The sequence below is a fragment of the Ylistrum balloti genome, unplaced genomic scaffold (assembly GCF_031769215.1).
Source record: "Ylistrum balloti isolate Yb309-2 unplaced genomic scaffold, AGI_CSIRO_Ybal_v1 Utg369586, whole genome shotgun sequence".
NCBI classification, from domain to species: Eukaryota; Metazoa; Mollusca; class Bivalvia; order Pectinida; family Pectinidae; genus Ylistrum; species Ylistrum balloti.
This window is the reverse complement of record NW_026781874.1, coordinates 31,977-58,014: the sequence shown is the minus strand read 5'-3', so window position 1 is coordinate 58,014 and position 26,038 is coordinate 31,977. Positions and strand designations below refer to the sequence as shown.

Genomic DNA, 26,038 nt, shown 5'->3' with positions numbered 1-26,038 from the left:
TTTTTTTTTTTTTTTTTATAGAAAAATGGGACCACCAAGCATACTAATGAGTACTCATTAAATTCATTATAGTGATCGTAAATCCTCTCCATAGGCTTAGTCAGCATACATATCTCAAAACCCGGTATTGTGAGTTTGTCAGTTACCGCGTCATTCTCAAATAACACGTAAAAACCACTCTGGGGATTCAGGGTTGGTGCCATCCTGAAATGGAAATAAAAATGAGATATGGAAATCGCCCTGCTCATCATCATTGATGTCAAAGCCTGATGAGAATATAAGAAAAGCATTGTTAAGAAATTTATTGTTATTGAAAAAGAAGACATGATCAATATATATGAAAGTGAAATTAAAGGATTCTCAAAGTATTTGTGTTCTGATTCGAAAAACTCTTCGAAACATTCTGCTTCGTACATTAAAAAAAAAGAAGAGGTACAGTTTCTTCCGATAGCTTTGCCTGTTGGAAGATCTTTATACCAAAATCGACGAATAAGTTCAATATATCTCAAACCGTAGAGTTTATTTTCCCTGGTGATACCGTTGTTAATTCAGTATATCACGTAGTGCTGACAGACCCAATAAATAGTTAATACACTATTGAATCAGAACCGACATAACATGCTGATGAAGTACAAAACCAAAACAACAGTGAGTATACAGTGCTGTCATATCCTTCCTACTGTACACTAGTATCTAGTTAACGGGTTATCCGATCCCATTGTTTACTGTAGCTAAGGACTCACACAACGCGCTGGTATTATTAAACAAATGTCGATGAACACGCACAATGCGTATTAAATGGACGGGTTTAACTATACCGTTAAATGCTATTGTTGGTTTACAGGTGTGTATAGGTAATATACCCAAAGTAGAGTCATTCATGTGTGGGATCATTATTCACATCCTTGAACCAAACATATGTGATACCATAGACTTACGTGAACCATGCAAAGGATAGACAAATAACTGGAGTCCAAAACGGTAAGATATTTGAACACATAGTAAATAGACAACGATACAAATTAAGCCAATCATCGTTCTCTGTGTCAGCTCTCTTGCTGGAGCTTTTATATCTAGCGAATCGTTGCTCTGTAACAACCCTAAATTATTAAAGGCGTGTGATTGTTGGTTGTTGAAAGAAGGCTTTACAATTAAGAGCGGAAACATAAAGATGATTTTAATCTATATCTTTTGTAGGTGATAGGATGTAAAATAATTTCAATGTTGTGCACAACACTCATTGAATGTTCGAGCTACATGTACAGCACACCATAGGCTCACGTGACAAATATGGCGGCAAATTTGATTTTGACGCTTATACTGCTTTTACAGATACAATTTGGTGAGTACATACCGACCTATAACTAGCCAAATTGAAATTATTGGTTATACGTAATTGGATAGCGAACGTCTTATACGGATTTTAAGATTCATCAATGGCTAAAACTAGTAAGTTCATTTTAAAGTATATCTTTAAATATGTGCCTAATATACTTATCACAAAGTTAATTAATAATTGTTTGACAAAATGTTGCGTTCGATTGAAAAATAGAGAAGAAAAATATTCTAGTGTGTGTGTGGTTTTTTTTTTCTTTTTTTTTCAATTTTTTTTTTTTTTTAGAGACGTTGAACGCTCAGTGCGTTAGTGCGTTAGGTCTCACAGCTCATCTTGACTACTCCGGACAAATTAAATCGCCGAACTACCCTAATAACTATGATGAGTAAGTATTGATGTGATTTTGATTTATAGTAATATATATATATAAACAAACATTTATCTTATGAAAAGAAAAATTCAAATGTGTGATAGCAAATCTGAATTTTGTTAACAATTTGAGAAGATTCCATTTGCTTTTTACACACAATTGCCAAAACTGAATATCCAAATAATCAAGATTGAGTTTTAGCAAATAAAGGGCTGTTTTATCATTCATGTCTCTTTATTGTTTCAAGTTCTTGACATTAAAAAGGGGAATGTGGGAGTCGAACTTTAGATTGAAATATCGAAAAAAAACCTCAACGACATCGACTGGCATAGTTTTTTTCATTAAACGAGTTACCTCCTGAAACACTTTTGGCACATGCGATGTGTGTAGTCTTATTTCGATTGAAATATTTCGAAAAAAAAACATTGTTTAAAATTCAAACATCTGAAATATCAAGAGTTCAGAACCAATGTTTCTTTAGTGTGATCAGGACTTCAGAATTAAACTCATTGGAGTCTAAAAAGTAACGATATACTTACCCTCACAGAGGTCGATTTTGATGGATTGCAAGTAGGGAAACATTTTCCATTTCGTTAGAAGACATATTTCACTAATATGTAACCCATTATAATGGTTAATAAGGATTTCAAGTAAATTTGAGAGTTTGACAATTAAGAATGGTTCATTTCCGTTGCCCACCACAGAACAATATATGCCTACCAAATCTATTTAGGTATGTTTCCTGCAGTAGAATTTGTATCTATTCCACAGGGTTTCTTAATGTCCTCATTCACCGCTACGATTACTTTTCTGAAATACAAATAAAAAATAAATAAATAAAAAAAAAAACAAATAAAAATTCTTCAAATCGGAAATGCTAATCATTTTAATCATTAAGTTAAAATATGTATTTCTAAGGTGGCTAAGGGTACACAAAGTGATTAAGATAAAGTAAATGAATTGACGAATTGCTTGCTGTTCCAGTCAAAGTTTTGGATTCTGAGTATTATAATATTGTACAGATGTTGCGTGTTTACATGAGTGAATACCGATACCAATTCATTTCTCTTGCAAAAATATACACAAATAAATGAATCCATCGATACTACACTCATAACCAGTACTATCTTGACACTGACACTGAAACTAACCCTGAACCTTCATGTAATATTTATCCCTTAGTCATCTCTAAGTGATTTATTTTGCAGTCGCACCAATTGTCAATGGCTTATAACTGCTACCACTGGCGTAGTTGTCCTCAGCATCCAGGACATGCATTTAGAGAGTGGATATGACTTTGTTTACTTTTACGAAGGTAAGTAAAAAAGGACAAAAAATCTATGCAGATGAATGAAATAATCCGTTGCTTGTCTATATATTGCTTTTATCCAATTTGCAATTATTTTTTGTTCCAAAGAAACTGTTCATTTTCTGTATTAATTATACTTTCGTGGCTTCCATGTTTCATGGGTTTATTCGATAGCGAAAAATAGACGAACATTTTATCCTTGGCGAATGTACTTAATTTCTTTGTATGGAACAGGTAGCTCATCCTCGGGAACTTTACTAGGTCGCTACACCTCGTCATCGACAGCCGTCATAATTACAACAGGATCTGTATTATATATGAAGTTCACATCGGACTCTAGTGTGACACGACGAGGTTTTAAATTGACGTACTTTGCTCTTTACTCTTCGTCCTCATCAAACCGTACGTTAACACGATATACCTATCACATTTCATAATCTTTCGGTAAGCAAATTCATTATTTTTACCAAGAAGTCTTGTAGGTATTGAATAGAAACTTCACCATTTTATAAGATAAACAATGTATTGTTTATCGTAACACGTGATTTTAACCTCAACAAATAACGACATTGTAAGCATGAGATGACTTGAACATAGTAATTTTCTTTGTATTTTGAAGTTTGAATTTGCTACATCAAACATTGGAGAATTTACTTTGTCAGATGGTCATCCTCGAGACTACAGGGGTTACGATCGCGTTCACTCTCTGCAACCTTGGAACATGTCATGGCAAAATAGCAGGTTCCATCAACGACATCCTGTGGACAGGACGAAAGACTAGTTTGATCCAGTGATGTACATCAAACAAATCTCAAGGTCTGTTAACGGTTTATTGTAATGGCTCTGGAGTTTGGTGTCGCTCCTTTGAAATCTTCAAAAGGAGCGTATCAGCCCATGTTCCAGGAGTGCAGAGAGCTACAGTGATTGTAACCACTGGAGTATCCTGGATGTCAGATGATAGGCAAGTATTGTATATACTTTGCAGTAATTGTTAGGTATGCTAGATGATATAATCTAATACATGAACACACTCTTTATTATTCAGTACATGACTGGCCTACTTCAACCTGTGCAAGCACTATCAATATCAGCACCAACGACATACAACAATTGAAGCTACCAAACGCTCCTGCCTCTACAAATCCGTAAGTATTTATATAATTCATACTTCTAGCTAAATGATGACTTCTTTAGATGATAGTGAATCATAAATACTGTTGTACAATGTGTAATAATTGTACAGAGCGTTATAAACCCAACAGTAATAATTGTAAGCATGGTAATGCTTCATGATCCAGGACACGAGCTCATCTTCTCCATTACTACTAAATTTGTATATCATCAACTTAAATATATTAATAGCCATAACTTATACAGATCAAGCTAATTAAAGTTTTTGTTTTCCTTGCAGAATGATAACTAACTGTGATGTGACGTTCTCTGTATCCTCCAGTAATTTAAATGTAACCTTAATTTGGAGTGACTTAACATTTACTTCGAACAATCTAAATGTGACGTCCACTCAACACTGTTACAACCAATATGGACTTTCTGTATGGGACGGTAAGGAATGCGATTAATTTAGCTAGCTAGTTAGTTGGTTGGTTGGTTTGTTGGTTAGTTAGTTAGTTAGTTATGTAGTTAGTTAGTTAGTTAGTTAGTTAGTTAGTTAGTTAGATAGTTAGTTAGTTAGTTAGTTAGTTAGTTAGTTAGTTAGTTAGTTAGTTAGTTAGTTAGTTAGTTAGTTAGTTAGTTAGTTAGTTAGTTAGTTGTAGAGTGTTATATATAATTATTGAAATTGTTAAATACATCATTCAATATCACAAGGAAACATCTGATATTTTCTATAACATTATTCAAACGGAAGAAAAATTTGGGAAATTTTATTTAGAATGAATGAAAAAGTTTTCAAACATATATGCATGACATCACAAAAGTGTCTTAACAAGTATATGACTGCACAGTGTAGAAGTGATATTAGAAATGATACCACTATGATTTGCTACGATAATACTATCAGTCCTTAATCTTTTCAGTTTAATTTGAAATACGTTCCTATCATGTTGCTGTCTGTACATGTTTCAGGCACTGGTTCAACGTTATTGTACTGGCTATGTAATGCCAACCAGAGCCCTGACGACACCATAGTGATCTATCCCACACAAACGTCGGTAACGTTCCGGTACAACTCTCCTAGTGACACCAGGGGCCCGGTCATCAGTATACAAGCGTATGCAGGTGCATGTTGTAAAGCTACAGGAAACAGTTTGATAAGTACAAAATGAACTGCCATACAGAACATACCATACTACTATATTCGAATGAATATCAAGTTCAATTCGTATATAAAAATCACTTCTGAAAAATAACAAGATCATATGATATCTTATGATTAGAGAGTTAAAAAATGAAAGATACGTAATCTTAATATATTTCTTTGCTCCATTTGGCAGGAACAGCAGCGACGGAAACAGTGCCAGTTCTGACAACGCAGTCTATAGTGTCATCTTGTGGGAGTTCGTCCTTAGTTGCAGAGTCACATCAGAAATTTCTAACGTCTCCTAACTACCCTTCTTACTATAGCAAGTAAGTCTGATATGCCTCTTAATTACCAATCACACTACAGATGTACGACACTTACTTTCTCTACCAGGCCTACTTCAGCACGTTTGTATATTGTTTTATTCAAACTTGGTGATCCTAAACGTAATATACAAGACGGTAATGACATCAAGTCCGTTTTTGTCTGAGGCTTATGTAAAAGTAGGAAACTATCAGATAACGTTAGGAAATGTTCTTACTTATAGTTAACTTAAGTATATGTACATTCTAAAGTATTTATAAACAATTATCCTAAATTAAAAAAAAACTCACTCACGAGTAGCTTTTGTCTGCTATCCGGCAGTCTTCTTCAGCCCTTCTGACAGGGGACAGGCTTAGTGGTGTTCTGTCGCATGACTAAGGATTTCCCAAATCACTTGACTGAACAAGGCTGGCATAGGTGGCAGGCAGGATGTGGTGTCCTCTATCCAGACTGAGGTCAGGTCTGGAGGAGGCGATGTAAATCGCCTTCTTGAGACACAGATGGACCCAGCGATCAATGTGTCCTTGTCTTCGTTGCGGGATTAGTCCCTTATGTGGGCCCCAAAAGGATAGGAATCCTCTCGGTTTTCTTACAACAGTTTTCAGAGACGTCGGAGTGAGAGTGCAATTTATGTACAGTTTGGTCCATCATCCTCTCGATGGCTATTTCTATGTCTGGTTGACAGTTGTTGGAAGTCCTTAATGAATTCATCTAACACATTCGTCAGTATAATGGTCTGCGTATCTTCAGCATATCTACTTAAATATATTGCAGTATTTTGGGATGTCCTAAGAGTCAATTGATCAAAGTGTTTCATAAAGAGGTTGGCTAAACTGGAAGTACTCGATGAGTCAGTACAGAACTGTCAAGTCGTATGATACTACTGACTTTTCTTTGCTCATTTTGTATTGCAGCAGTGTGCTTACCTGATCAGTACTGTTCTTAATGGGGGATAAGATCTTAGCAAGGATCCTAGAATCCCCAGACGCCAATATGGGTCTGAATTGTAAAATAATAATAATGTCATTAAGTTTTTTGATGTGATAATCATGATAATGTTTTGTTGCAGTGATTTGGCGTGTACTTGGATGATCGCATCTGTGGACACTAGTAAAGTGATTACTTTAACTATAATCAGCCTATATACAGAGGCGGTCTATGACTACCTCTATGTGTACGACGGTAGGTGAACTAAATAAAGCAGTTTTGGTGATCGCCACTCAGTCACTGTTCCCTGTCCACATATGCAGTTATAAGTAAATCAAAACCTTTAGTAAAATGCTTTTGGATTGTAATATTTCGTAGTTTTTATAACATTATTTAAATGTGCAATTACTCTGTCAGATCCATCATTCTAACGTTAATAAGCCTTTTCCACTGATATCTAGTAATAAAAATTGAAACAGATCAAATCTATTTGGGAAATAGTCATACTTCAATAAGAAGTCAATGGCTGTTGTTTCTATTTCCTCTGTCGACAATAAATTGGCAAAGAACAATACAATTGTGAATACTTAAAATGTGTTACAATCCTACAGTTTTTTGTAAATCCTTGTTGTTTACCATTTAATACAACTGCTACAACTTGTATTCCATTATTAATTATTAATTGTGCAAACCGCAAAAAAACGCGAAATATTAGGTCCTCGAAATTTAACAAATATGCAATATGCTCGGTTAGGTCCTATCTGATTCTCGTTTGCTACAACATTATGTATTTTTTGTTTATTTAAATGTTAGGCCCCAGCACGGGTTATCCTGTCATTGGTAGCAGATACAGCGGAAGCTACCTGAACACCGTATTGGTATCTACCGCCTCTTCTGTCACCTTGTATTTCTACACTGACCATTCTATCACCAACTCGGGATTCTACATCTCTTACAGCATTAGTACGGCAGGTGAGTTTAAGCATTCAAGTGTATGTTTACTGTAGCGAAAAACTGATATCAAAATGAAATCAAAATACGTTCATACTGTTTCGCTTTGGTAGTCTCAAGGTGTTTATCTAGATAATCTATACAACTTGCCAAATATTCTGTTTCAAACAGAATGAATTGAACAAAAGATAACTTATTATTTTCTTTCATATGATCCTTATTCATTTCTGTTCTATGAGACAGGAGATACATGATTTTTCAGTATATTCCGTAATATACTTGTTCATGCCAACCATAGAACGATGACATTCACTACCCTACATCTCTTGAAACCTGTAGTATTTTTGCCGTCGGCGTTTTTCACGGGTATATCGAGCTAGTCTCTATCAGATCACTCGAGACACGTAAACACTGTATATTGGTAAACACCTATCACAGCTACCCAGAGGGAACAAATACCTCTTAGGGAACAATGATAGCCTAAATCAAACCCAATAGTTAAGAGGTGAACGTGCTGATAGATAAAATAGAAATTTGTGATAGAAAATTGTATTTAATTCATAGTGTTTTCTTTTTTCGCAATCTAGCGTTGCCGTCATGTGTGGTAGGATATTCCATGTTGGAAACACTGAACGCGTCCAGCATTGAAGGGTCCATGTACTCACATCTTGGTTATCCTTCAGTTAACTACGATAAGTAAGAACATGACGTCCATCTATGTATCATCTCATACACTCTATATAAGACGAAATATATATCATTTTTATAGTGTCATATATCAGACAGTAAATGATTGCAAATATCATTTAGGTGTATGGACATGAAAATGTGATGGGTGTTATCTGATGTTATCTTGCTGAACCCGACTTTGAGAAGAACTTATATGTATAGCTAACATGATCATGTGCAATTACACGTGCATGTAAGGTACATGTAAGGTTATTTAACCTCTTTATTAAAGATAACGATATAATTTTATCTTTATTTTGGACACATCGTTTAAGATATATATAATGGAGACTGATTTGTCAATTCTATTCCGCAATATTATTATCGATTTTTTTATCACATAATTGAGCTTGTGTTGTCTCTGATTACCTATTTCAGTGGATATTCAAAATACTGGCTGATTACAAAGCCGGAAGTCTCGGATACCTTAACATTTTACTTCGCCGCATTTCGACTCGAGTCTTGTTCCTATGACACACTTAAGGTCTACAAAGGTAAAAATTCAGAAATCGAAATTGCAACTTATTTGCCGGGAAAATTACATGAACAAAAGATATGAAATTGAATCTGACCATATTTCATTTCTAAATGACAAATTAAAAGTTGCGGTCTTCACTTAATTTGAAAAAAAAAAATTTTTTATTCCTTCCAGGTGCTTGTGATTATGATACACATCTACACACCTTTTGTGGTGAGATTGATTTAAGTGAATCTTACTCTGTCAGTCTCAGTAGATATGTGCTCTTCTACATGAACACAGACAGCTCTGTACGGTATACAGGATTTGATTTGAGATACAGGATAGGAGACACAACAGGTATGCAATCAGTTCAAAGGGACACAACTCTAATCTTTCGTGGTAATACACATTTTCTTCTCTGTGGTGTATAATCTCCTATGGCGATTTCTTCATTTAACTTCCTTCACGTATGCCAAAGCATTACATATTATCTCCGTTTTGACCGTGAGGTTTCTTTATTTTAATTGCAATTATGAAAAATGAATATATTGATTCTCATATAATATCTTATCATGATTTATATTTGATCATTCAATTTTTTTCTGTAATCTTTTATGTTATCATCATGTTAAGAGTCCCGGTATAATTTATTGTCAGCTAGTAGGTATATGCCAGCGGCTTATTTTATTCACTAAGTGTGTATATACATTACAAGTGCATAACCTATCAATGATCTCAGTAAGCTTGTTGCCATACACTATTTTCCAGCTTAGTATAGATATGGTTATAGTGCGCCCGAAATGTCATGTCGATCCATTTCCATCTCGTACACTGTTTGCATCAGTGCAAGTACATTTAAACTGCAGATTCGTATGACAAGTCAAACTCGTTTCCTTCTGATTGTGACACAGCCTGGTACTTCAATGAAGCAGGATTTATAAATGTATTCAGTCAATCGAATTGTCGTAAAATATCAAAATTCATATTCTTAACTCTTTAATATCATCGTTGCTTCATTTCTAAACATTATTGCACATCCATAAAAAAATTGCGTATTTTTGTCGATAACATAAAGCCAAACAGGAAGTGAGATCCATATCTAGTACTGAACACAATAATGATAATGAAATCCTGAGCTTAGAACTAAACAAAACTTACTTTTAATTGTTCAACAGATGAGTTTATCAAATTGATGATATTAAGTGAACTTTTAGCAGTCCATCCAATCTATAATTGATATTTTATCATATTTTGATGATGCTTTCCGAAATCGAATGAAAAGTAAACCTTTGATTTATTTTACTGAATTTTAAATGTCAAAAAATTCCGCGCAAAGAGAACGTAGTCATTCATGATAAACCTCTATATCTCACTTTTGATTGAAACATTTCATTTTGTTGTTTACAGATGAGTACGAAGATGAGAATAACATTCCTATTGTTACTATTGTCGTACCAGTAGTTGTCGTCTCTGCTATAATAATAGCAGTCATTTGCAAAGTAGTATCGCTTCGTGCAAAAACAACGAAATCTACAGCTAAGGTCAGTCCACCAAGTATCACTAATTACAAACTGACGGCTACAACCAAAGTCAAGATACCAAAACAAAAACCAATAAGGAAAAAAGCAACGGTCAAAACTCCAGCAGCTGATCCTTCACCTCCAGTACCACCACAACCTACAACAATACAACAACCAGTAGCTCCATCAGCGCCTCACATTTTCCAGGATCCAGCTTACCCTCCTTTACCTCAGAACTTCGGAGGATCAGTCCCACCAATACAACAGACGTACTACAATACCAATCCTAATTCCAATCCTACTCCATTGAACAATAATGTGCCAGATCCGTTTGTATACACGCCACCTTACTAGGTTTTGTACATTCTATATGTCAAGCTTTCTTTATAGTGTTTGTACCATTTATCCTTGGTATTTGTACTATTTGTACCACAAATAAATTTCTGACTTTAAAACCTTACATGAACGACCAAACAGAATTAGGAACACTATTGCTATGAGTGGCGGATTAGCCCTATTTGTAGATATAACGTTCGAGAGTTAGGAGTACGGGCCTTTCAAGAGTTTGTACAACGAGGGCAATTTAACGATTTGAGGACATGCCGAAGTTTGAACCAATGCAACGCTATTGTAGATGAGATAATGGTTGTTTTAATCACGTGTCACTGTATTGACTTATTAGAAACAAGACAATATGGATGAGGTATAATAAAAAGAAAAGAGTAATAAACCATGCAAGGTGTACAACGCCTTATTACAAACGAGTTAGACTTTAAATCTTTAAGTAAAATAATGAAATACAATTTTGTTGTCAATTTCTCCCTGAACTTGATATCAGAAGATTAAGTAAATACTTCATAGAATTCCTTTAGTGCCGAGTTACATGTACCTTTATAGTAGCAACAACAGTGACTTAAACAACAAATTATACTGTACAGATTGTCATAATGATGAAAGATAACAGAAAATTCATTTAGTACAAACATAGTACTCAGCGATACTATTCAGTAGATTCTGAGCGTCAGCATTACACAGTGAAGACTAACATGAATTAACGACAGCAACAATATTATCAGTATTGATGTTATGAATGTACAGAATTTTGGTGAGGTATGTGGCTTACCTGCGCTTTTATTGTTCATTGGTGAAGTATGTATGTGGCTTACCTACCTTTTTACTGTTAATTAGTTAAGTGGGTGGCTTACCTACGTTTTTACTGTTCATTAGTGAAGTATGTGGCTTACCTACGTTTTTACTGTTCATTAGTGAAGTATGTGGCTTACCTACGTTTTTACTGTTCATTAGTGAAGTATGTGACTTACCTACGTTTTTACAGTTAATTGGTGAAGTATGTGGCTTACCTACGTTTTTACAGTTAATTGGTGAAGTATGTGGCTTACCTACGTTTTTACAGTTAATTGGTGAAGTATGTGGCTTACCTACGTTTTTACTGTTCATTAGTTAAGTATGTGGCTTACCTACGTTTTTACTGTTCATAAGTGAAGTATGTGGCTTACCTACGTTTTTACTGTTAATTGGTGAAGTATGTGGCTTACCTACGTTTTTACTGTTAATTGGTGAAGTATGTGGCTTACCTACGTTTTTACTGTTCATTAGTTTAGTATGTGGCTTACCTACGTTTTTACTGTTCATAAGTGAAGTATGTGGCTTACCTACGTTTTTACTGTTCATTAGTTAAGTATGTGGCTTACCTACGTTTTTACTGTTAATTGGTGAAGTATGTGGCTTACCTACGTTTTTACTGTTCATTGGTGAAGTATGTGGCTTACCTACGTTTTTACTGTTCATTAGTGAAGTATGTGGCTTACCTATGTTTTTACTGTTCATTAGTTAAGTATGTGGCTTACCTACGTTTTTACTGTTCATTAGTTAAGTATGTGGCTTACCTACGTTTTTACTGTTAATTGGTGAAGTATGTGGCTTACCTACGTTTTTACAGTTAATTGGTGAAGTATGTGGCTTACCTACGTTTTTACTGTTCATTAGTTAAGTATGTGGCTTACCTACGTTTTTACAGTTAATTGGTGAAGTATGTGGCTTACCTACGTTTTTACTGTTCATTAGTTTAGTATGTGGCTTACCTACGTTTTTACTGTTCATAAGTGAAGTATGTGGCTTACCTACGTTTTTACTGTTCATTAGTTAAGTATGTGGCTTACCTACGTTTTTACTGTTAATTGGTGAAGTATGTGGCTTACCTACGTTTTTACTGTTCATTGGTGAAGTATGTGGCTTACCTACGTTTTTACTGTTCATTAGTTAAGTATGTGGCTTACCTACGTTTTTACTGTTAATTGGTGAAGTATGTGGCTTACCTACGTTTTTACAGTTAATTGGTGAAGTATGTGGCTTACCTACGTTTTTACTGTTCATTAGTTAAGTATGTGGCTTACCTACGTTTTTACAGTTAATTGGTGAAGTATGTGGCTTACCTACGTTTTTACAGTTAATTGGTGAAGTATGTGGCTTACCTACATTTTTACTGTTCATTAGTGAAGTATGTGGCTTACCTACGTTTTTACTGTTAATTGGTGAAGTATGTGGCTTACCTACGTTTTTACTGTTCATTAGTGAAGTATGTGGCTTACCTACGTTTTTACAGTTAATTGGTGAAGTATGTGGCTTACCTACATTTTTACTGTTCATTAGTTAAGTATATGGCTTACCTACGTTTTTACTGTTAATTGGTGAAGTATGTGGCTTACCTACGTTTTTACTGTTCATTAGTGAAGTATGTGGCTTACCTACGTTTTTACTGTTCATTAGTGAAGTATGTGGCTTACCTACGTTTTTACAGTTAATTGGTGAAGTATGTGGCTTACCTACGTTTTTACAGTTAATTGGTGAAGTATGTGGCTTACCTACGTTTTTACTGTTCATTAGTGAAGTATGTGGCTTACCTACGTTTTTACTGTTAATTGGTGAAGTATGTGGCTTACCTACGTTTTTACTGTTTATTAGTTAAGTATGTGGCTTACCTACGTTTTTACTGTTGATTAGTGAAGTATGTGGCTTACCTACGTTTTTACTGTTCATTAGTGAAGTATGTGGCTTACCTACGTTTTTACTGTTAATTGGTGAAGTATGTGGCTTACCTACGTTTTTACTGTTTATTAGTTAAGTATGTGGCTTACCTACGTTTTTACTGTTGATTAGTTAAGTATGTGGCTTACCTACGTTTTTACTGTTCATTAGTTAAGTATGTGGCTTACCTACGTTTTTACTGTTCATTAGTGAAGTATGTGGCTTACCTACGTTTTTACTGTTAATTGGTGAAGTATGTGGCTTACCTACGTTTTTACTGTTAATTAGTGAAGTATGTGACTTACCTACGTTTTTACTGTTCATTAGTGAAGTATGTGGCTTACCTACGTTTTTACTGTTCATTAGTGAAGTATGTGGCTTACCTACGTTTTTACAGTTAATTGGTGAAGTATGTGGCTTACCTACGTTTTTACTGTTAATTGGTGAAGTATGTGGCTTACCTACGTTTTTACAGTTAATTAGTGAAGTATGTGACTTACCTACGTTTTTACTGTTCATTAGTGAAGTATGTGGCTTACCTACGTTTTTACTGTTCATTAGTGAAGTATGTGGCTTACCTACGTTTTTACTGTTCATTAGTGAAGTATGTGGCTTACCTACGTTTTTACTGTTCATTAGTGAAGTATGTGGCTTACCTACGTTTTTACTGTTCATTAGTGAAGTATGTGGCTTACCTACGTTTTTACTGTTCATTAGTGAAGTATGTGGCTTACCTACGTTTTTACTGTTCATTAGTGAAGTATGTGGCTTACCTACGTTTTTACTGTTCATTAGTGAAGTATATGGCTTAAATACGTTTTTTATTGTTCAGTAATCTTATTGCTTACTCTTCAATGAAATATCATTCGCCAGATAAATGAAGACGCGATTTGGCTTTGTTCTTCCATGATACATTAATTTGATCTTTCTTGCTGTTGTTTCTCTACTGATATTCCCGACTCTTACATTTAACCCAAGAAAAACATATTTTTAGATATTTGTTTTATTTTTCCAAGATGTATGATGATTTTGAACAAATTGTCATTTTACACTTCATGCTAGGAACCTTGGTAGAGAGATGTCTGCTCTGGGATCAAATTCGGGCCTATATTACAATTGTTTGTTACACAGCAGAAGTTACATTCATAATCAAATCCGAACGCACCATCGTCAACCATGAAACAAAATGACTTGTAGCCGCCATTATCCTGCCAATCTTGTTCACAAAACATCCTGTCTACACACCTGAAAGAAGTTTTATCAAGATAAAATGCATGTGCAACTAGAATCCATATCCGTGAACTGCACATCGTACATGCAAAGTATTCATCAGCACTCGTAAGCAGTCATCAGAATATAGTAGAGTGGGCTTGTTAACACTATATTCTGATAATTCTCTACATTTCACGTTTTTTCTTTTAACTTAGAAGGAAATAAAACTATAACCAAGCAGTTTCAGTTCAGGGGAGTTGTTGTTTTACATATATAACAATAATTAATTATATAGCTAATGATTTAGAAACAAACGACTAAGAAACCTAACTTGTTTTATTAAACTTTCACTGGAAATTTCATCATTTATAATATTATCTTATTTATGATTGAAAAAAATGTGGCTTGCGAAAGATATCGTTTTCGATTGTTGAAAACATCCGTTAAAAGTTTAACAAAATTACAGGTAAATAACTCGAAATACAATATGTAAACAAAAATGTTCCTTACCTGCGAACAACTTTTCGTGAACCTGGACTGTCTTGGATCCGAACAAGACAATACTGAGTAGGGCTAGCACAGTGGTTCAGATCCGTGTTGTTATTTTTACAATCCAAGCCGGTACAAACAGCACACGCTTCGTTTGGAAGAGGAAAAAATACGTCAGATAAAAAACAGCATTCATTCTTTGAATAAGTAATATTTACTGTAACATTAACTTCTTTATGTTTTTAGTTATTACAGTGATATATACATTACAACAATACTAAATATCGCAACTATTATTTAAACATTGGTTAAGACCTAATTAATGAGTATATTCTTAAAGTAACATATTTTGCCTTATTGATTATAAGTATTACAAAAAACTATCACTTATCATATCTAAATTGGATAAAAAATTAAGATAACCTTTGTAAAAGAGTTCAACATGAAAAAATGTAGATACTTTTTCTCACATATCTAATAAAAGTTACATTTTTACTGGTTTTGAAGAATGAAACAAAAAAATGATAGAACATTTTCTTGAGCCATTTTCAATGTATGCACCAAACGAAAAATGCTCAATGGTATATTATACTACTGACATACACGCAAAAGTATTACATTAGCGAATTCACTGGAGGGATAATACGATCAACGAATATTGCCTTGGTGATAGATGTAGGATCAACATATAGAACTGATATATCCCATCGTTTATGGGTAGTATCATATCACACGTATAACGGGTATCATATCACACCTATAACGATATATCACACATAAGTTTATGGGTAGGGTATCATATCACACCTATAACGGGTGATATCATATCACACCTATAACGGGTGGTATCATATCACACATATAACAGGTATCATATCACACCTATAACGGGTGATATATCACACCTATAACGGGTATCATATCACACCAATAACGGGTGATATCATATCACACCTATAACGGGTGGTATCATATCACACCTATAACGGGTGGTATCATATCACACCTATAACGGGTATCAAATCACAACTATAACGGGGGGTATCATATCATATCTATAACGGGTCGTATCATATCACATCTATAACGGGTATCATATCACACCTATAACGGGTGTTATCATATCACACCTATAACGGGTGGTATCATATCACACCTATAACGGGTGGTATCATATCACACCTATAACGGGTGGTATCATATCACACATATAACAGGTATCATATCATACCTATAACGGGTATCATATCACACCAATAACGGGTGATATATCACACCTATAACGGGTGGTATCATATCTAACCTATAACGGGTGTTATCATATCACACCTATAACGGTTGTTATCATATCACACCTATAACGGGTGATATATCACACCTATAACAGGTGGTATCATATCACACCTATAACGGGTGGTATCATATTACACCTATAATGAATGGTATCATATCACACCTATAACAGGTGTTATCATATAACACCTATAACGGGTGTTATCATATCACACCTATAACGAGTGGTATCATATCACAAATATAACGGGTGGTTTCATATCACACCTATAACGGGTGGTATCATATCACACCTATAACCGGTGGTATCATATCACACCTAAAACGGATAGTATCATATCACACCTATAACGGTTGATATCATATCACACGTATAACGGGTGGTATCATATCACACATATAACAGGTATCATATCACACCTATAACGGGTATCATATCACACCTATAACGGGTATCATATCACATCTATAACGGGTGGTTTCTATCACTCCTATAAGGGGTGGTATCATATCATACCTATAACGGGTAGTATCATATCACACCTATAACGGTTGATATCATATCACACGTATAACGGATGGTATCATATCACACCTATAACGGGTGTTATCATATCACACCTATAACGGGTGTTATCATATCACACCTATAACGGGTGGTATCATATCACACCTATAACGGGTGTTATCATATTACACATATAACAAGTGTTATCATATCACACCTATAACGGGTGATATATCACACCTATAAAGGTGGTATCATATCACACCTATAAAGGGTGGTATCATATCACACCTATAACGGGTGGTATCATATTACACCTATAATGAATGGTATCATATCACACATATAACAGGTATCATATCACACCTATAACGGGTGATATATCACACCTATAATTGGTGGTATCATATCACACCTATAACGGGTATCATATCACACCTATAACGGGTGATATCATATCACACCTATAAGGGGTGGTATAATATCACACCTATAACGGGTGGTATCATATCACACCTATAACGGGTATCATATCACACCTATAACGGGTGGTATCATATCACACCTATAAGGGGTGGTATCATATCACACCTATAACGGGTGGTATCATATCACACCTATAACGGGTGGTATCATATCTCACTTATAAGGTTTGTTATCATATCACACCTATAACAGGTGGTATCATTTCACATCTATAACGGGTATCATATCACACCTATAACGGGTGTTATATCACACCTATCACACACACTTATAACGGGTGGTATCATATCACACCTATAACACATATCAATGACTATAACGGGTATCATATCACACACCTATATAACGGGTGTATATCATATCACACCAATAACGGGTGATATATCACACCTATAACGGGTGGTATCATATCAAACCTATAACGGGTGTTATCATATCACACCTATAACGGGTGGTATCATATCTAACCTATAACGGGTGTTATCATATCACACCTATAACGGGTATCAAATCACACCTATAACGGGTCGTATCATATCACATCTATAACGGGTATCATATCACACCTATAACGGGTATCATATCACACCTATAAGGGGTGATATCATGTCACACCTAAAACGGATAGTATCATATCACACCTATAACGGGTATCATATCACACATATAACGAGTGGTATCATATCACACCTATAACAGATATATCACACCTATAACGGATGGTATCATATTACACCTATAACGGGTGGTATCATATCACACCTATAACAGGTGTTATCATATCAATCCTATAACAGGTGTTATATCACACCTATAACAGGTGGTATCATATCACACCTTTAACGGGTGTTATCATATCACACCTATAATGGGTGGTATCATATCACACTTATAACGGGTGTTATATCACACCTATAACGGGTGGTATCATATCACATCTATAACGGATGTCATATCACATCTAGAAGGGATAGTATCAAATCACGCCTATAATGGGTGGTATCATATCAAACTTATAACGAGTGGTATCATATCATACCTATAACGAGTGGTATCATATCACACCTATAATAGGTGGTTATCATATCACACCTATAACAGGTGGTATCATATCACACCTATAACAGGTGGTATCATATCACACCTATAACGGGTGGTTTCATATCACTCCTATAACAGGTGGTATCATAGCATACCTATAACGGGTATCATATCACACCTATAACAGATGTTATCATATAACACCTATAACGGGTGTTATCATATCACACCTATAACAGGTGTTATCATATTACACATATAACGGGTGGTATCCTTACACCTATAACGGGTGTTATATCACACCTATAACAGGTGGTAACATATCACACCTATAACGGGTATCATATTACACAAATAACGGGTGGTATCATATCACACATATAACAGGTATCATATCACACCTATAATTGGTGGTATCATATCACACCTATAACGGGTATCATATCACACCTATAACGGGTGGTTTCATATCACTCCTATAACGGGTGGTATCATAGCATACATATAACGGATATCATATCACACCTATAACCGGTGGTATCATATCACACGTTTAACGGGTGTTATCATATCACACCTATAACAGGTGTTATCATATTACACATATAACGGGTGGTATCCTTATACCTATAACGGGTGTTATATCACACCTATAACGGGTGGTATCATATCACATCTATAACAAGTGTCATATCACATCTATAAGGGATGGTATCAAATAACACCTATAATGGGTGGTATCATATCAAACTGAATACGGGTGGTATCATATCATACCTATAACGAGTGGTATCATATCACACCTATAATAGGTGGTTATTAAATCACACCTATAACGGGTGGTATCATATCACACCTATAACAGGTGGTATCATATCACACCTATAACGGGTGGTTTCATATCACTCCTATAACGGGTGGTATCATAGCATACCTATAACGGGTATCATATCACACCTATAACGGGTGGTATCCTTACACCTATAACGGGTGGTATCATATCACACTTATGATGGGTGGTACCATATCACACCTATAACGGATGGTATCATATTACACCTATAACGGGTGGTATCATATAAGACCTATAACAGGTGTTATCCTTACACCTATAACGGGTGTTATATCACACCTATAACGGGTGTTTTCATATCACACCTATAACGGGTGGTATATCACACCTATAACGGGTATCATATCACACCTATAACGGGTGGTATCATATCACACCTATAACGGGTGTTATATCACACCTATAACGGGTGGTATCATATCACACCTATAACGGGTGTTATCATATCACACCTATAATGGGTGGTATCATATCACACTTATAACGGGTGTTATCATATCACACCTATAACAGGTGGTATCATATCACACCTATAACGGGTGGTACCATATCTCACTTATAACGGGTGTTATCATATCACACCTTTAACAGGTGGTATCATATCACATCTATAACGGGTATCATATCACACCTATAACGAGTGGTATCATATCACAAATATAACGGGTGGTTTCATATCACACCTATAACGGGTGGTATCATATCGCACCTATACCGGGTAATAAAGTAATATTACATTGTGATAGATGTGTAAACATCTCAAAAATTGATTTGTAATTGCCCTTTCTTAATGGAATTGTTTACTTAACACTGACACTTCATGTGTAAGCTCTAATTAACATTAATTTCGAAGATTTTCCAATCGCTTTACTGATCCAGTAAACATATTATAAAACGATAATAACGTTAATATAAAATAACTGAACGTCCAAATTTACAACCGCTAATTAAGCAAATTTAAATGCGTGTTTGCTTGTTTCATTTTTTTTTTCTTCTTCTTTTTTTTCCGTAAAAAGAAAATAATTCATTGTCCTGCTTACAAAGATTTGGATTCTTTGTCGTGGCCATTGAAGTTTGCTTTGTTGTTTCTGAAGATGATGTGGTTGTAGGTGTTGGTGTAGTCGTTGTTGGTTTTAGGATGGTCGTTGTTGGTGTTTTAGTAGTCGTTGTTGGTTTTGGAGTAGTAGTTGTGGGTGTTTTAGTAGTCGTTGGTTTTAGTGTGGTCGTTGTTGGTTTTAGTGTGGTCGTTGTTGGTTTTAGTGTGGTCGTTGTTGGTGTTTTAGTAGTCGTTGGTTTTAGTGTGGTCGTTGTGGGTTTTAGTGTGGTCGTTGTTGGTTTTAGTGTGGTCGTTGTTGGTTTTAGTGTGGTCGTTGTTGGTACTAGTGTGGTCGTTACTTGTGCTTTGGTTGTCGTTGGCTGCGAATGGATAGTCGTTGTTAGTTCCGAAGTGGTCGTTGGCGTTGTTGCTAGCATTGTTGTTGTTGCAATAGGTGCTTTAGTTGTTGTAGTCACTGTGGAGGTCGGCATAGGTATCTTTGAGGTAATAGATATTTGAACAGGAGAACATTGGACAGGATCTGGACCAAGTTCCCTATTTGGCAAGCGAAGGTATTGTGCACAAACGTTTCCTTGGTGTTGTTTTAAAACTAAAATTAAAGTTAAGTTTTAAATAAACAACATAATTATACACTATATTCAATATTATTTAGGACTAAACAACGAATACATCAATCAGTTAAAATATATTGTCTTTGTCTTTGGCTTCTCCATTACTTACTTACATGTCCCTGGCCTAGGTAGGGGAAGGTAGGGGAAACATATCTAAATCCCTAATAGAAATATTGGAAATTGATAAAACCACTGTTTACACCAAAATCTAATCAGGTTTACATACATATGACTTAATACCATTACACATTATTGATTATTTTGATTCTTTAGATCCACACAATCGCGAATATTCACCATTAGTATTCAACAGAACTGCACAAACTTCATCAAATCAATCTCAGTGCTTTGTGTCATGTCTTAAATCTATTTATTCCTTATTATAGCAACTCAAATACGTTTTTTCTAATCTTAACTCATGACGAGAACGTGGTAATATAAACAGCTTTTACATAAGTTGTCTCGCTTGGTATGGCACGAATACATGTAAACATCATTTATGTTAATGAACCCACGCCTCAGTAACAGGACTGTTAAGTATGTACATTACAACACGTAGAGAGTTATCAGAAATTGGGAACAGTGAACTTATATTTATATTTATTTTAATACATTATGTTCAATGTAGTTTATGCAATCAAGCGACTATTTGTGTTCTTTTTTATGTTTTCCTATCTGCCTATTGTTTTTATCATTGTTATTATTTTATTACAATACTCAGCCATCTATCACTGTTATTATTTTATTACAATACTCAGCCATCTATCACTGTTATTATTTTATTACAATACTCAGCCATCCATGTTTTGATATCGTTCAATGTGGCTTCAACATTCCTACACATAAAACATGCTAGCTCCTATGTTGTAATTATTAATTTCCAAATTTTCTGCCTCCGTGACTCTTTCTATAGCCTTATTTTACCATTACCTATAAAATAAACTGATTTGATGCATCCACCTTGATGTCTTTATTATTTCGTTTTGTAAAGTGTATGATGCTTCATAATAAACCTTTACTTTCATATGAACAGTTTCATAAGAATTTAATTAATGTAATTGAATTAATCTTCTGTTAATTTCAATAGTTAACAAAACATTGGTCCAATAACAAAAATGCCTGTTTCAGAATGTAACTTACTTGATATTCAATTTCAATATCGTAAAATTATCGAATGTGTTGCCTTACTACAAAGCGCGTTGTTATTTAACAGCAATAACTTTATTACTTTATTCCTCCATCAACAGTAAAATTGGTTTTGGAATATTGTGGGCGAAATAACTATTGCATTGTTCTAATAAAATTATATTATCTATCTCATAAGGAAAATAACGTTAACGTGTTGAAATGACTTTCATGTCCAGTATATGTCATTAATGTAAAGATATATAATGGTAATAGTTACACAAGATATATGAACACTTACAAGTGTTGAGGAGATATTCCATCATGTTCAGACACACGGTATGGTGGAATTGGTTGGTGTATTCAATGCTCATAATAGCCTCGTGGAACTCTGTGGTTTGGTTTCCTGAAAAATTGAAAATGTCACATCATTCGAGGCAGAAGTGCTAGAGTCAATCAAGTCATACAGCAATTGCAATCATGATCCCCACTCCCCCCCCCTCCACCATTTTACACAATAGAATAAAATTATTACCACAAACACAAGAAGAAAAATAAACAAGAGATATAAAGCTACTACTCTTTCTACAACTATACATCAAATAGAAACTCAAATAAAGGACATAAAGCATGTAGGAAAATGTTGGCTTTGTTGTATTGGTGATTGCACTGGTTGAATGGTGTAAGGATACGACTGGGGACCTTCTGTGATGAAGATCTACATATTATATATCCGATATAGAAACTAAACAAAATCGTATTTAGTTTTAAACTTGACACAATACTGATTGAGAGATTTATTTCAATTTTGTTCTCTTTCTTCCTCACATCGGCAGTTAGAAAAAGTGTTTATTGTAAGTATTACCTTTCCATTGTTGAAGGAGATATCTGTACCCGCCTTCAACATTATCTGTATAATACCAGAAAAAATAAGCATCTTTAATTCGAATAAAGTCATATTAACAATGTAGCTTTGTGTTTCCATGCCAAATTTCAGCTGTTTATCAGAATGACTATAAATAACATAATATCATTGTTAAGCAACATAGTCGTGTTGTTTGGTACTAGTGATCCTTAAAACAAATTTTTATTCTCGCATGTACATGCATCGATATCAATTTGTGAAAGTGCCTTATTAATATTCAAAATAGATATTTATTCAATACATGCAAAATAGTAAAATCATTTCCTGATCAGTAGTTCAACACTTAACGCTACTTTATTGCTAATATTAAGGACAAATAATTTATTTTTACAAGTTTACAAAGTAACTTACCAAGAGGGATATGTCTCAGCTCTCTGATTCGTATCCTTAGAAGTTCTGAATCTGCAACCAAAATAACAATAGGTTATTTACCTATTACATGTATTTATACACGGATAAGAATTTCAAATCTGTGAAAATCTTTTTTTAGGATACTTACACAAATACTCTCCACTCTTGATCCATCGATTTGCTATTGCGAGAGCATCTGAAACAAAAATTGTCACTAAATGAAATAAGAATAGCCAAATTAACACGATTCTTTGTTACATTGATATAATTGTAAGGAGGGAAAACAATATGGATTAAACTTCTTATTTCCAATATTGTTACACGTTCTATCAATATAGTATACAGTCTTATTGTGGTATTGCTTATTAAAGAAGTGGTAATCATATGCGGTTTTTAAAGAACTTTAAGAAGCTTTTGATTTACCTTCAACAAGCTCTTCTACGAAATAATCCTATCTTCTATAAGAACATATGATTTGTCCACTCTGTACACAACCATCCTAAACTGAAAGAATACCTTCATCTCTTGTTGTTAGAGCTGTTTTCTTTCCCAAGAATGGTGCTCGGTGGCACCAACATATGGTTGTGAAATGTACTGAAGCGTATTTCATGAAAAAATACATCCAAATCAAAGAAAAAAATACGGAGGGCGACAACAGAAAAACGATCGAGTTTCTGGTTGACAACATCTTCCAACAGACTATGGACCTACCTTTGGGAAGTAACAGTGCCCCTCTGTTACTAAGCTTTTCTCATAAGAGACTAAAAGGTGTGTTCCCGTTACACGATTTTCATGCAAAATGTCGCCGACTTGCAAATTCATAGCACAGCGTTTCAAAAGATAGAGATTCCGTTGATAAATATCTCATGTGAAAACGTTACATTACTTTTTTGATTGGACATGATTTATAAGGTGGGTGTCGTCCACGAAGCAGAAGACGCTTACTCTTCCGCAACATAGTGTCTTATTTTCCTTGTACTCTTTCATGAGTCTCGGTGTAAATCTTTATTTGGTTTAATTTTGCCCTAGTTTTATTGAATTTGAGTTTAGATAATGATTATGTTTACATGATGGTATTTTTGTTGTTTTTGGAAAAGGTTTGCTTGAAATAAAATGATATTATTTCGTCGAATGGAATATGATTTTCTGCATCTGTGTGTAGTAGCTCTCCAACAGATTATGTAATCACCTACTTCAAGTCTATATCAGGAAACTCTAATATCAAACTAAGTAGAGTACTTACATGAAATTTTAATGAGTAAAATGAAATAATGGTATTGATAAAAACAAAAGATATGTATATTCAGAAGTTAAAACTGGCGTCTTCATAAGAATTCTTTTCCTGTATTCTAATGCAATATTATCTTCAACAGCCTAAGATGAAAAATTATAGAACACTAATAATAAATTTTAGAGTGAATTTTTCAGCACAGTTTTATTTTTACTGTAACAATTTCATTGTGTTTTTTCAGTATGTCAATTCTGTTTATCGATCCTCTCGAGAGCACTGATATGTGTTTTCGTGCTGTATATTTTTTGTATACTAATTGCACTGGAATATAGCTTACCTTCAAACTCTGACAAATAGATACACTCATCAGGCAAAACGTGTTCTGCAAAAAATTTATTTTAATGTTATAAACTGCTCACAATACTAGAAACGCAATAGGATCCCAAGAAAATTCCGACATGTCAATGAAGTCTTAATATAAAAAACGCAATGCTGAAACGACGACACGAGGTGAATATGTCACATTGTTAGAACATTTCTGATATCGTTTAGGCCAGATACATGGCAAGAATAATATCACCAAACAGTGATGATTGTTCCGAAACCACTATGTTGTTTGTCCTATCATCTAGTACATTGCACCACATATGTAGCATGAGAAATATATACGTAGATCAATGGCCGTGGTTTTATCTGTACTACTCATCTGTACAACAGGGAGGAAAGCATATTGGCATCGATAGGTAAGATTGCCTATTGGAACCATGATTTGTTGATGAAATAGTAGAAACATGCACAGAAATTTTATTTGAAAATTATGTGTAACTGAAATCTCCTAAGGGACCAATACAAATCAATACACATGGCATTAAATAAAGTTTCAAGTAGAATGCGAAGAGTCGAAGTATTATAACTTCAATAATTATATGTATAAAAACGTATTAACAATTCAAAGACACAACATACCTAGAGATGTGCCACCTTGTGGGCCGAACAGAAATCTTCTTTGATGGCCATCGGATAAAACTACAAAGTTGAAATGTGTTATAATGATTTTGCAACTGTATATTAGTATCATGACGCACTCGTCTAGATTTCTTGAACATGGTCAGAATATATCGGTCACTGCTGTTGCAATACATATAGTATAGAACATGGCTCGTGTTTATCAAATTTCATGGTCAGCCTTTCGTTATTATATGCGTTGAGTTATGTAACAACATATCCCTCCTACTGTTTTTAAGAGTTTAGATACGAAAAGTGTTTCCAAAAGCATGCGTTCAGCAACATACTTCCGTTAAACATAAACTACATAATAGCAATGATAATTAACTTATTCAAAAATTCTTCAAATATTAGCTCAGTATTTTTATAAGAGACAAGTATTATATTAAAATTAAAATTAAAATTTCACCTCTTGAAATAGCAGTGCCCAATTTTCTTTATAATCGTATCGCTTAAATAAGAAAAAAAACCTACCAAAAAAGGTCAGAACTAATGTCGAAATCCAAATCAACATGATGTCACCTGCACTCAGAGTGGGACACTATAGGTCACAATGTCTTATCTATAGCCCGTAAATACAGACAGTCTGTTTATCTACATTGTAATATTTACGGTACATC

The 26,038-nt window shown here is 34.5% G+C and overlaps 2 protein-coding genes across 2 annotated transcripts; one reads left to right on the top strand and one right to left on the bottom strand.

Annotated features, from left to right (window-relative positions):
* Window positions 1–1,290: 1,290 nt before the first annotated feature.
* LOC132544029 (deleted in malignant brain tumors 1 protein-like) lies at window positions 1,291–10,540 on the top strand. Its single transcript, XM_060207593.1, has 13 exons — window positions 1,291–1,342; window positions 1,622–1,721; window positions 2,915–3,021; window positions 4,061–4,160; window positions 4,427–4,578; window positions 5,101–5,253; window positions 5,469–5,601; window positions 6,669–6,781; window positions 7,340–7,404; window positions 8,556–8,700; window positions 8,859–9,023; window positions 10,005–10,007; window positions 10,074–10,540. Exons 1-13 carry the CDS (start codon window positions 1,291–1,293, stop codon window positions 10,538–10,540), a joined length of 1,755 nt encoding a protein of 584 aa, XP_060063576.1.
* Window positions 10,541–14,289: 3,749 nt separating this feature from the next.
* LOC132544019 (mucin-2-like) lies at window positions 14,290–25,932 on the bottom strand. The gene is made up of 10 exons (XM_060207581.1): window positions 25,893–25,932; window positions 25,380–25,439; window positions 24,751–24,795; window positions 23,331–23,378; window positions 23,183–23,233; window positions 22,772–22,816; window positions 22,208–22,312; window positions 20,154–20,759; window positions 14,954–15,080; window positions 14,290–14,476 (listed from the first exon to the last, which is right to left on the bottom strand). The coding sequence occupies exons 1-10, from the start codon at window positions 25,930–25,932 to the stop codon at window positions 14,290–14,292; spliced, it is 1,314 nt and encodes a 437-aa protein (XP_060063564.1).
* Window positions 25,933–26,038: the final 106 nt, after the last annotated feature.

Coding starts and splice junctions, on each gene's coding strand:
- LOC132544019 (XM_060207581.1), bottom strand. CDS start 25,932: ATGTTGATTTGGATTTCGACATTAGTTCTGACCTTTTTTG. Junction 25,440..25,892: donor ATTAGTTCTGACCTTTTTTG/GTAGGTTTTTTT, acceptor TCAACTTTGTAG/TTTTATCCGATGGCCATCAA. Junction 15,081..20,153: donor GACAAAGAATCCAAATCTTT/GTAAGCAGGACA, acceptor TTCCAAACGAAG/CGTGTGCTGTTTGTACCGGC.
- LOC132544029 (XM_060207593.1), top strand. CDS start 1,291: ATGGCGGCAAATTTGATTTTGACGCTTATACTGCTTTTACAGATACAA. Junction 4,161..4,426: donor GCTCCTGCCTCTACAAATCC/GTAAGTATTTAT, acceptor TTTTCCTTGCAG/AATGATAACTAACTGTGATG. Junction 6,782..7,339: donor CTACCTCTATGTGTACGACG/GTAGGTGAACTA, acceptor TTTAAATGTTAG/GCCCCAGCACGGGTTATCCT.